We start from the raw sequence: 13,315 nt of genomic DNA, 5'->3' as shown, positions 1-13,315 counted from the left end.
ATGAAAAATATGAAAATGAATGCATTTCCTGTAAGAATATACTATTCATTTGAACTCAGTCCAGTTATCGGATATAGGTGTATCTACAGGTAGGCACACGTGCAACCTTCTCCAGGTAAAAATGACTGGTTTCTGCCTGGGGGGCAAGCAGATGCAAGATCACTGCGCCTTTGCTCTGAGCTGCCCATGCTGTGTAACTGCGTGTCTCTCAATCTCTTTTAGCTTGATTGGATGTCCAATAAAGGAGGACATCTCTCTGTACAAAGTTTACCACTGAAGAAAATTGCTTAGTATTTCAGTGATGAAATTTTCTAGCAATCAATTTGTACTTGCTAACAATATTAATTAAATATTAATACCTTAATACTTAGCACAGCATTTTTAATATTGGTCAACTGCCTATTAACTAGTCAATATGTCTAGTCAAATAATAAAAGGCAAAATGTACTTGTTACTGGGAGACAGATGTTAGACTTCAGTCTTGGCTTAATATTATAAATCTTGACACTTCTCCATGCTCCTGTTTTCTAGCTTTTACTTTTTATCTCTCTCTCTATCTTGTTGGCTTAAAACTGTAAACTGTGCAGAGAAGAAATGATCCCTTACTATACTTATACAGTGCTTAAAACAATATGACTCTGATCATAGTTCAGGCTAGTCAGTTCTACTGCAATTAAAAAAAACCTACTTAAAATTTAATGTTCAATAAGACAAAAAGCATAGAAATCTTTTAACCATTAACAAATATTTCTTCTTGAATTCAACACAGAACTTAGTGTGGTACAAAAATGAGTATTTTTGCATACATTGGCAGTATGCATAGTCATTGGGCAGAATGAATCAGTTTTTCTCAAGGACCTTTCTCAAGCTAAATCTGTAAAATCTGTAAATCTATTACATTTTCCTAGGGAAAAAGCTAAGAATTAATCCACTGTTATCACTGTTCTTTCTACAGTATCTCATATTAAAAATATTAGCTATAACAGTGTCTCCAAACAAAATCTCTGAGAATTTCACTAAAATAGCTATGCAAAATACAGCCCCAAATCCTCAATGTTCTAAAAAATATTACTATATAAAATCAATAATATTACATTTTATTAAGTACATAACTAAAGAAGATAGATTAAAGAGAAAGTTAAAAAAGGGAAAATTTGCAAAGATGTATAGAAAACAAATATAGTACATTTTTTCCTCTTCAATTTACTTTAAAATGAAAAGCTGTGAGAAAGGAAAAAAATAAAATCTTACATCATTCGTGTTAACATGCCAGGCCATGTCACCATAGGATACCAGCTGACCATTCACGTAACATCGTATTTCACTGTTTCTCCATCGATTATAGATGTGTACAATGCTTATCATGTACCACTGGAAAGACATGGAAAATCAGCATATAGTGACAGTTTTTGTGCTATAAAACATGAAGTTAATGAATGGCATTAAAAATAAGCGACCAGTCTCGTAAAGTTATACAAACAGATGAATCCTTGCAAACTCATAAAATTAAAAGTCAGGTCAGTGGAACTTCAAGTCCAGTCAGTAGAACTGTGCCTAAATGTAATGATGTTCCTACCTGCATCCCTTTATGGGATTAGAGCCGAAAATGCATACATACAATTAAAAAGTTGAACACACATCCATTCCTGAAAGTGTAATTTAATCTAAAAACTATACACTGTTACACAAAACACAACTGAGTTCTAACGGGAAATACAGTTCTATGTGCACTTACCTTAACAAATTCATATCACATATCTCTGGCTTTTCATCATAGATCTGTTACAAATTATTAAATGAAAGGAAAAAATTCACAACAGCAAATTTTACGGCCCAGTTTAAGATGTTATCTTGATTGCTTCATATGTTTTTCTTCCTCTGCTCTTTACCATTCCACCAATTTTTTAACAGCTGTCATATCCTTAAAAATGCATTATATAATCAAACTGAGAAAGCATCGTGATAAACTGCTTCCAAGTACAACTACGGTGATCTTTCAAATAATCGGTTCAAGAGATATCATTTTGCCCATGATGATGGGTAAGTTCAAGAAGAAAACCATAAGTTTCCTTTTAAACCAAACCTTTAAACTCATTTAAGACTAGGAATGGAAATTTAATCTTTAAGGTCTGCAAATCAACTCGTACTTAACTATAACAGGTGTCTTTATTATTTCAAAAAATATAAAATCCAAACAAAAAAGGACATACTGGAGAAAGTCCAGAAAAGGCCACAAAGATGATTGCGATTGAAGCCTCTGACACATGAGAGGCTGAGACCTGGGTGTGTTTAGTCTGGAGAAGAGAAGGCTCAGGGGGATCTTATCCATATGTATAAGCACTTAATGGGCAGGGGATAAAGAAGACTGAGCCAGAGACTTCTCACTAGTATCCAGTGACAGGACAAGAGGCAATGGGCACAAATTGAAATACAAGAGACTCCATTTAAACATATGTAAGAAGGGTGGTAGCAAGGAGGTAAGGAGTAAGGGTGGTCAAACACTAGCACAGGTTGCTCAGAGAAACTGTGGAGTCTCCTTGCTTGGAAATATTCAAAACCTGACTGGACAACATCCAGAGCAACCTGATCTAGGTGTCCCTTCTTTGAACAGGAGGCGAGACTAGAATGTCTCAACATGTCCCTTTCCAATCATTGATTCTGTGAAAAAGTCATCTCATCTGCCTTGAAAACACCATTTCATATTTAAATATTTTTTAATAGTAATTTACAATTTCCTAGTCTTCCCTTTCTTGGTATCTGCTTCAATTATTATCTTTTGATTTTTATGTACAGCTAAGTCTCATTTTTTCAAAGTAGAGAACTTCTGCATCCCTCAGGGCATTATTTTAATAAGTCACTTGGTGACTCTCTCCCTGAGATGGGCTACGTAGATACAGAGCCTACCAATATAACAATCTCCCTCTCTGTATCAGAGAAAATAAAAGCAAAAATTTTTCATGTATTGATTTTGAAATCAGACAGAGCACAGAATTACAAATAAAAAAAGCATGAAGCATGCAGCAAAATATATTTTGACAATAATCATTGCAGTAGTCCTCAAATTGATCTGTATTCTGTTACATAACTATAATATCTACATATATTAGAATACACGTATTTTTCCACATCTGTTTCCAGGTCTTTAAAAAGATATTTTCACACACACACCCTTAAAACCTACAGTTAACAGAAGTGGGGAGAAAAACCCTACTAATCACACAGCAGTACGTAAGAGTATCTCACTTCTTCCCCGTCCAAGTGAACGGATTTATTTGGTAATACTAGATTAAAGATGTACTGCTACAGCTCTGGCTTCTGAAGTCACGTATGGCCACTCTAATTTTATTTTTTTTTCCAAGCAACAATGAATAAGTATTTTTTGTGGGACATTCCCCCGACCCACAAAAAAAAATTAATCAAAAACCAAACCCACAACTCGATAAGAAACGTTGTCCCCCAATTTGTCAGAAGATTCTATTTCAGAAAGGAACACCCATCATAAATTCAACAAAATATTTATAACTCAAAGTCTAGAAGCTTAACTGGTAGCTATGCTAATCAGAAACTAAGCGCAAACTGCATGACTAGAGCCCTGTTTTCATCAACACTTCTTTTCCAAAGCTTCCACACCATCTCTTAGAAGAAAAATTCCCTTGTCCTCTTTCCTTCAAAGGTTAATTTACCAATAATCTCCACTAAGTGATGATGATTTTAAATACCCTCATCTGAACAGCAGGCATTCTTTGCAAAACCACTATTCAAAGTTGAACCTTTTATAACTATTTACTCATATTTCCAGTTCTGATATTTTTGTAGCAGAAATCAGCTCACAATCATAAGCCCCAAGTTTTATCCATTTATCTTCTGTGATTTTTCTTTCACAGCACTTTAAGAGCATTTCTGACAACATGCCAGTTTGTAAGACTGTCCCTCTCTGTAGCTTAAGCTTAACAGATGACTCATTCATTTGGAAATAAACAGTTCATTACTTTTGTTGAAAAGCTGTCTACAGAGCCTATAAGGAACTAAAATGGGCAATGCTATCTTGGGAGAGCTTTGGTGTCCATGTCAAACTTTGGAAAATTATATAATCTACTTTTTAAAATCTTTTTGTGCTCATGTTAGCCAACATTCATGCACATGCAGCTTCCTTTAGTTAAGGTCTCCTTTCTTCTTTTTTTGATGCAACTTTTTTTGATCTTTAGCATTGCTGCTGTGTCAGAGCACTACCTATGTCTGTTATTCTGACCCACAAGGCCAGCTCTACAAAAAACATTGAGCTCTTCTTTACTTGAATACACATGCACACACACAGTCTATCCCAGCTCATCATCATAACTTATCCAGTAAAATATTTGCTCTTTTGCCTCCTGCGCTTGAATTAACTAAATTTACATTTTAAACTGTAATTTTTACAGTTACAGTTTTTACTTCTACAGGGAAGTATTCAAGTATTAAGAAATGGTTTACTCTTTGTGTCATATTTGTCACTAGTATCAATCTAGATAAAATGAGTAACACAGGTTTTCAAAGCTAGTTCCTAAAATAGAGGATGACAAACTCCACTGATTTAAGTCCATAATGCATTCTTATCGACAGGAAAATAAAGGTCCTCCTGAAAAACTTGGGGTGCTTACTGTAAGGTCCTGGTAATCAATTACTATCTCTTATATTGATTTCTATGCCTTTTCTACTGACACTTCCTCTGACTCTGCCCCATCGACTCATCTTGTAGTAAACAATGATGCGAATAATTCATTTAGCTTTTTTGTTACGATACTATATTCTTCAAGGGCTCCTATTAAGTCTTAGTCATCTAATTGCCCCTATGGACTGGAAAAAAAAATCTGAACTGTCTTATTATTTTACATATAATTTACTATAACTGACACTTTTCTAAGTATTCTTCATTTTGATACAACTTCCGCTTTCTGAAGAACTTCTTGTTACTTAAAATGGTCTCTGCTTTGCTATTTATCTGTGCTCAGGTACGCTGTGAGGAGCTTTCAAACCTCCTATTGGATTTTTTTGGACTAATGGTATACCTGCTCTTAGCCTTTTGTATCTTTGCATTTAAGCAACATCACTAGCACTATCAAACATCTCCATCTTTTAACTGCTCCTCCTCCTTTTTTATTTTTTGATCTTCCCCAATTCATCAGAGATGCTATAACCATCCTTATCACGTGGCTAACAATTTAATTTGAGTAGTATGGTTTTCCTACTTAGTTACTGATTTTCAGTGCACAGAAACTCATTTATTTTTACAACAAACTTATTTATCTGATTAGGTTAAGAATTGAACACAGGGCACCACTCCTCTATTGGCAAGACCTGCGCCACTCTCACTCGCAACTGTAAGTACAATTTGAAATGAGTGTCCACTGACAGTCAAGTCAACAAAGCTTCTGATACTTCTATTATGTCAATAACCTTATTTAAAACAGACATTCCAGTTTCTCTTATTTTTTTAGATATGCAGAAGCAAGCATATATGTATGTCTCATTATCTCCTATTATCTATATCTCACTTATGTGAATGTTCTTTGCTGATGCTGTACAGGCATTTTGTTGATTTCTCTCCTGTTCTGTATCTGAGGACATGGTTTTCAGGATTTTAGTACTACACAATGAACCAAACTGAGTTGTATAATATCACACACAATTTTTCTTCAACTTTTAGTTGAAAAAGTCTTTTTTTTTTTTTTTTAAATTTTTGAAGTCAATAATACAGTTTTCTTTTAAGTTCATCCTCCGGTCCCCTTCCCTATATCATTTGCTCAAAAATGCACCAAGACCATGCCTTTCTGCTATAACAAGAGCTTCCTTAGGTAGTACTCAAAGATACTTCAGATAACAGCCTGTCAATTTTTTTATACTGCTGAAATCTTTCAAGCTTAACTACTTTACTGCTGAGTAAGCCATATTCCTACTCCATAGCACAGTACAATCAGAGAGATGAGGCTTCACACACACTATGTATTTCCAAATGGGTGACTTATTTCAGTCTATACTACAATTAAGTAAAGGTGTTCAGGATTAGAAACACCAAAAAAAGCTGTTTGCTCTCAACTATAGCGCACTCCTGTTCATACTTATACAAGGATTGAGGCCAAGGCTGGAAGTCAAGGGAGTGAAATTTACCGGGGGTTACTACTACACAAAAATTTCACTTTGGAGTCCCAAAAAGCAGTATAGACATGTTAAACACAACACTGCCAAAGCCAGTTTACAGCTCTGTTGAGAGGTCAGTCTATTATACTACACCCACATTTTCTATTTGGGGATATTATGACCAAATTTCTCCATGTATTTTTATAAATACTTGCTTTTCCAACGTTAAAATGCACTAATTAAAACCTAAATTTACCACATAACACATCTTAAAGTTTTAAATTAAGATTACATATTATTCTGTCAGTGGTTTCATATGACATAGTTAACAGTGGGAAGATCTTCACATGAATTTAGTATCTGCCTACAGAAAGCTTTTGACCAGGTGGGTTGAATATATAATTTTACTGTGATTCAACAAAAATGTAAAAAAAAAGATTATTCAGAAGTTTGATGAGAATGATGTTTCTGGCAAAAGCTATTGCTGAAGTGTCTATCTCTGGAAGTGAAGGGCTGGAAAATAGTATATCTGATGACAAAAAATGACACTTCTCTAGTCTTTGGACAGTAAGCTGCTTTGTAAATGGGCACACCTTTTTTTATTTAATACATATCTACACATTCAACGCTTGCACAGGGGAACCAATGTAATACCTAAGTAACATGAACAAAATGAATCTACATGTTAAACAGGATGTGTTTTGACTTGTTAGAGTCAGGAATTATATTTGACAAGTTTTCTTTCCTCCATTAGTGTTATGTATCTTCCCACATACATGTATACACAACTTATTAATTGAAAAAATGTATCATATGAAACCACTTACAAACATATTCTAGATTTATTTCAAATACTTTCTAAATCTGACATACGATCCAAAGAGTATGAAGCACGATCTTTGACAAATATAAAACTGGCATGGAAGTTATATTTGGACTTCAGCAGATTATTATTTGAAACTGATATTCATATAATGAGATATACATGTACTAGTATTTCAGAATTAACTATTTTAAGTAGAAAGCAAGAGCTAAAATTTTCCAGGTGTGGCATGAAAGAAACTAGTAATTCATAATAAAAATTATGAAAAGAGTCTCTTGCTTAAATATGAAAGACTGCTTCTTCATCGACAAGTAAAGAAATGATCAGCTAGGTCCCAAAAGCTTGTTTATCAATAATATAATCCAAAAGTTAACAATTCCATTTGTTGAGTATCAGTAGCATCAGACGTGCTACTTTAGAAGAAAAAACTGAACTGCCATCAAAACTCTTTTCTGACTATAAAATTAAATAAAATTTGCAAAACAGAATTGATTCATTTCAATACACTCAGCAGATACGTCTTTATAAGGCTTTATACATCCCTGAGTAATATGCTAGAAAAAGACATTGCTACATTTTAAAAAATACCACAAATAACCTCAAAGCTACATGATAGAATTAGAATCAGAGATTCTGAATAACAAACACATACCAAGACAAATAGTAGAACATAAAGCTGATGAGTGAACGATGGCATTCCCTCCCTAAGAGACTGGTTTCTCAAAACAAAACAAGCACTGAAATTCAATCTACAAATTCTAAGGCCATAAAATCAGAAATGAGCTTCACAGCAAAATACATACAAGGCTGTTATCGATGACAAACACATAACGCTTGCTGTACAGAAAAGGCAATGCTTCAGTCAACTAACTGAAATATTGAAGCCAGCAGAATCACTGTTCTCCTAGGACTACTAGGCATACAGTAGAAATGAACATTAATATGATCTAGAAAAATAATCAAGATTTACTATGAAAAATGAGAAATCCCAAAACACCACTGACACAGAAGAAAGTTCAGAGCCTTATATCTCCCAGTAACAGATAAGGAAACTGTAGCATTGCCAGCAAAATTGTTCCAGGCACCGAAGTTACCAAGTACTGAATGTTCAGAAATAGAATGATGACCTTTTAAAAAGAAAATACAATCATTTTACAAATACTGAAAATTCTTCTCTATCTGAAGCTAATTAAGCAGTATTTTTAAAAACAAGTTGATTCCATAGAAATGTTACTTATAAATTATTACATTTTTCTTGAATTGATTCTGGTCTGTAACTGACCTAAAACTTTGCATGGCCATCAGAGAAGCTACTTATAAATAAGCAATTATAGATTATTAGTAACATTATGGCACTAAAGGGATTTTAGCACTTCTTTCAGGACATACTTTCCAACTTTTTTGTTGTTATTCTTTATTGTGAATACCACTTTGCTTACCTTGCGTGGCTGAAAGTCATACTTCACACAGTGCTGGAAACCTTTGCCTTTTGACTTCAATGATGTAACTATTAAGCAGTTGCCAACAAAATGAGCAGAATACCCAACACCTTTGCTAGTGCGGAAACTGAAAAAAAAGAATTATTAATGAAATTAGAAAAAGAGGAATTACTGTATAACAAAACAAGGTCCAAATATTACTTTAAATTGCCTTGACAAAGAAAAGAAATTAGTCTCCACAGCATTTCTTTGGGAAGAGCTACTAACCGTCATCACTAACTTGATTCTAGGCTACGTTCCAAAAATCAGTGGTTTTTTTTTTTCTTTACAAACATCCAAGATGGTAAATATTTTATCTGTCAGGTTTTTCCCTCAGTTTCCTAATTCATCGTCATTTAAAATAACACATCTGATTTAAGTTGTAAAGAAAAATCAATCACAGAACAAATGCGAGATGCCTTGTAATTTTACGGGGTTGGGAGAACAATGCAGCCGGTATGACAAACCAATTTGGATTCAAGGTAATTACTACACACAAGAATTAGCTCTTTTTCAAGACTTATGATTTAGTTATGCTAATGATCTATGAAGCTTTAACCATCCGAGTTGTGGATTTATTTTCATTTGTCAAATTGATAAAAGACTGCAATTTTAATTTAAGTAAGTTTAGTAAGGGTTTCCAGCTTTCCTGTGACAAATATCGTATAGAAAGATAATGCAGAAAGCTCAGACATTTCTCTAATTATATTTGAAAACAAAAGAATTGTAAAGAGAAATTCTGGACTTCTTAAAAGACATTTTGCAAAGACAGCCGGTGGAAATTCATGAATGGCATTACACAGCGCATTTTTAAAAAGGTAAGTCCATATCTACAGCTAAGTCTTATTCCCTTCTGAAAAGCTAAGTACAATAAAGAAAACCCTGCTATCATTAATATGGAGCACAATTTATACAGCTTTTAGCCTATATTTTTTTTTAAACTCATTACCAATCAGGTTATAAAAATAACCAATGGCTGAAATAAAAGGTCTAAGTGGTGAACTTAATAGATAACTTCTGAAAAGCAACTTTTCAAGTATAAGAAAAGAAAACATGACCAATTTTGAACATTTGTATATACTCCTGTAGCTCACTAATTAACACTTCCTCATTTCCTTAATGTTGGTGACATAAAATAATTTCATTTTTACATAATGATGTTTTAAATGGTTTCATTGTTGTAACATTTTCATCAAACACTTTTACTAGGTTTTTCATAGTAGGATTAAGAGGTGAAAGGCACATGCAAATACCAAGTTCAGATTTCATCTTACTTGCTGCTGAAATTCTACATCTTTCATCCACCCAACTACATAAATACAATCTTAACGTGCAGAAAAATTCTATAGCTATAGACCTAATTCCATCTTCTGAAACTTACAGTTAAATCTGTACATTAATGAAGGAGAGAATCAGATTTTTCTCTTTCCTCATTGTCAAAAATATAGCGGATAAACCATGACGTTCTGAAAAAAAGAAACACCTTACAAGATGGGTGATGTGACTAGACCCTGAGGTGGCCAGAGCTTAGATGTTCTTCTCCTATGAGGGAATTTTTAAATTTTAAAAATTTAAAGTGCTTAATTGTTAAACCACTTTTGTTATGATTAATTAGAATATTCTATTAAATGTGAAGATCAGAGTGATCAGGCTAAACAGGAGTAATAACATCCATAGATGACTCTTCTCCGTCTCAATGGGACCTAGCACAGAAGTCCTTATATCCAGCCTTGATTACAGTCATCTTCTGAGTTGCAGAATACTACCTTCATGATCTCTGGTCATCAAAGTGGCTCTCTTGGTCTTAAGGCATGGCTTGGTTTGCTCTTTCCCTTTAGCAACCTGTTAAGGTGCTTCAGAAGCTCTATTTTCTCAAATTTAGACTGTGGTTTGTTCATTCTTCCATCTGCCTCTATATATCGTACACAATTTTCTCTCCCCTCAAGCTGCTGTGCTGGAAAGGAGCATTATTCCCTGCCACAGCCCTTTGTACAGGCTTCCACGCAACCCTCCTTGCAAAAAAAAAAAAAAGGGCACTCTTACAAAGCTAAAAAAATCCTCTCTAAATAAACCTAAGATACAATCTAAGAATGAAGAGAAAATTTACATACTGTTCATCACCACTGACCTCAACAGTGAAGACAATTTATAACACTGCCATCCTTCCATATCTTTTGAAGGCTATTTTTAACACAGATCATTTCAATGATTTGGCTTCCACAATGATCTCATAGGCAGCTATACCCCGCAACAAAAGGAACAGTGAATAGCCTCATGGGAGAACGTTACTCATACAAGTATATAACCTGCATTACTTATATACTCAAATAACCCGCACAACCACAGTACCGAATTTTGTACAATAACATGAAGGTTAAAAACCTTAAAATAAGGCTATTACAATAAGCACAACTGAATGTGCTGTGGGCTAGTTTGAGACTCTGATTTACCTCCTTGGGGGTTTACGCCATTCAAAGAACTTTTCACCAGGTAGCTGCATCTCTCACAATGTCATATTTGTTTCTCAGCAACAAAAGCCATCTCTACAAGCTAAAATGGTTTTGGCTATAACAGAATCTCAATTTGAAGGATATAAAAAAAAAATACATAGATTGACTATGTTCTGACATATGCTGTAGCGTTATTTGATTAGAGATGTCAAATGTTCGGTTTTTTTTTTAAATTACCAACAATCAATCATTCTAAATACCATCACATTTTTACCTGCTAAAACACTATTTAAATTGTGTAAAATGCATCCTACTACTCTGAACAGGAGCTAGGAAGCATTTTGTTATACACTGGAAATACTCTGTAAAAAAGAATGGCTCTTGAAGAAATACCTACACTTTCAAAATTTTTCCCTTTCCTAACCCCCACAGGGTTGATTTTGTCACCATTATGGTCAAACCAGATCATTCCTGAAATTTTAGGCACTGAACTGTCCTTAGATGTGTAACTTGCTGGAGTTCAGCATATGAAGACAAGAAAGCAATGAAATAATGAAAAAATAGTTCATTTCTTAGCAGGAATCTTCTTTTGGAATAGAATGAATGATTTTCTAAACATGAAGCTTAACCAAGATTTTACTTTTTTGCCCAAATGAATTAGCATTTTAATACAACGGCAGCTGATAAACTGAGAACTCAGATATGTTCTCTCTTTACCTCAACATTATAATATACAGATTATGTTAGTCTTCACATTTTATTTCTTGCCAAAGGTAAAGTAGGCTAGGACTGGTCTCTAGGATACTGCACAGAAATTCTCTCACCAGTTACCTACACATGCAGAACTTGCCACATCCAAAGATGAAATGCACAGAGACAACAAAAGCAGTACTATCAACACCCATATGGTTTTATAAGCCTTTAACAACCTCCCATAGCAGCTGGTATACAATTTTACTACAGATTGTTCATAAACCCCATATAGTTATGTTTCATTTCAGCCAGTTTCTCAAAGCAGCTACTGGATGTTATTACAATTCAATAGCAGGCAAGCATTCTTCCATCCAGTGGTGAAACTGTTTAGTGATTCCAGTTTCTTTAGCTTAGGATTTTACGAGCAATTTAACATATGATCATAGTGCTGAGATTGAGAAGATATTAATTCATTCTTGCCTGAAGAAAGAAAAAAACACCTTTCTTTTCAACTAACTTTGGAGTTCCATTATGTGCTTTTGCAACTGTTCTGCATTATATCTATTATTATTAGCTCTAGAGAAAGACTGAAAAGTCTAGACAGCTTGCTTTGTGGTTTTGGGGGTTTTTTTGTTGGTTTTTTTTTTGCTTTTTTTTTTGCTTTTTTTGGGGGGCTTTTTTTTGGTTTTTTCTTTGTTTTGTTTTTTTCTTGTCTCTACATCAGTAAAAATAAAATTTAGAATGTTCTTTCAGAAGTTTTAGCCATTCTTTCATTAAATAGTTGTGGAAGCACTCAGATGTTTTAAGGGCAAAAAACAACAATTATGAAATATATAACATTATTATCTTTTTATTATTAATATTTCATTACAGCAGTTCTTTTCAACCCATAACTCTCTATTTCTCTTATTCTCTTTCCTTTCTCTTCAGGGAAGGCAGAGAGAGGTTAAAGAGAACAACTATCATTCATTTAGTGGCCAGCCTAGCCCAAACCATGACACCAGCAGGTTGAGGGAGGTGATCCTTCCCCTGTCCTCAACACTGCAGAGACCACACCTGGAGTATTCTGTCCAGTTCTGGGCTGCACAATACAAGAGAGACGTGGACATACCAGAGAGAGTCCAGCAAAGGGCCACAAAGATGACTGAATGATCAAAGCCTCTGACACATGAGAAGAGGCTGAGATATGGGATTGTTTAGCCTGGAGAAGAGAAGGCATGTATCAATACCTGATGGGTGGGGAGTAGAGAAGACTGAGCTAGAGACTTCTCAGTGACATCCACTGAAAGGACAAGACTCAATGGACACAAATTGAAATTGATAAACTTTTTCATTGTGAGTGTGGTCAAAGACTGTTACAGGTTTCCCAGTAAGGTTGTGAGGTCTCCGCTTGTGAAGATATTCAAAAACCTGACTGGAGAAGGTCCCGAGGAACCTGTTCTAGCTGACGTTGCTTTCAGTACCTCTGCTTCAAATCAGAGTCCTCTTTGAAGTTGTGCACGCTACTAAGTTATGGCTTTTAAAATAAAGATTATTTAAAAGACAGATGACTTTTAAGAAGAAACTATGAAGAAAGAGTTAATTTATATAACACATTTTTCACTGAGTTAAACAGAAAAAAGGTATTACGTGTCCAAAAAGCACACTGAAAGAAAACAAATCTTTGCTTTGATCTCTTCCTCTTGGCAGTGGTTGTGTTTGACTCACTTTCATGTGGCAAAGTCTAAAATCTGCACAAAGAAGTTTAGATGAATGAT

The 13,315-nt window shown here is 34.4% G+C and overlaps 1 protein-coding gene across 5 annotated transcripts in view; it reads right to left on the bottom strand.

Annotated features, from left to right (window-relative positions):
• NBEA (neurobeachin) overlaps nucleotides 1-13,315 on the bottom strand; it is a 513,163-nt gene that overhangs the window by 396,074 nt on the left and 103,774 nt on the right. For all 5 annotated transcript variants that reach the window (XM_063332757.1, XM_063332720.1, XM_063332711.1 and 2 more), the window contains exons 6-7: nucleotides 8,377-8,503; nucleotides 1,252-1,371 (exon numbers count right to left, since the gene is read on the bottom strand). In XM_063332757.1, the coding sequence (XP_063188827.1) occupies nucleotides 1,252-1,371; nucleotides 8,377-8,503 (247 nt within the window). The remainder of the gene's footprint in view (nucleotides 1-1,251; nucleotides 1,372-8,376; nucleotides 8,504-13,315) is intronic.

The sequence above is a fragment of the Chroicocephalus ridibundus genome, chromosome 1, assembly GCF_963924245.1.
Source record: "Chroicocephalus ridibundus chromosome 1, bChrRid1.1, whole genome shotgun sequence".
Classification (NCBI taxonomy): domain Eukaryota; kingdom Metazoa; phylum Chordata; class Aves; order Charadriiformes; family Laridae; genus Chroicocephalus; species Chroicocephalus ridibundus.
The sequence above is the reverse complement of the archived record's forward strand: the minus strand, read 5'-3'. Positions and strand labels throughout refer to the sequence as shown.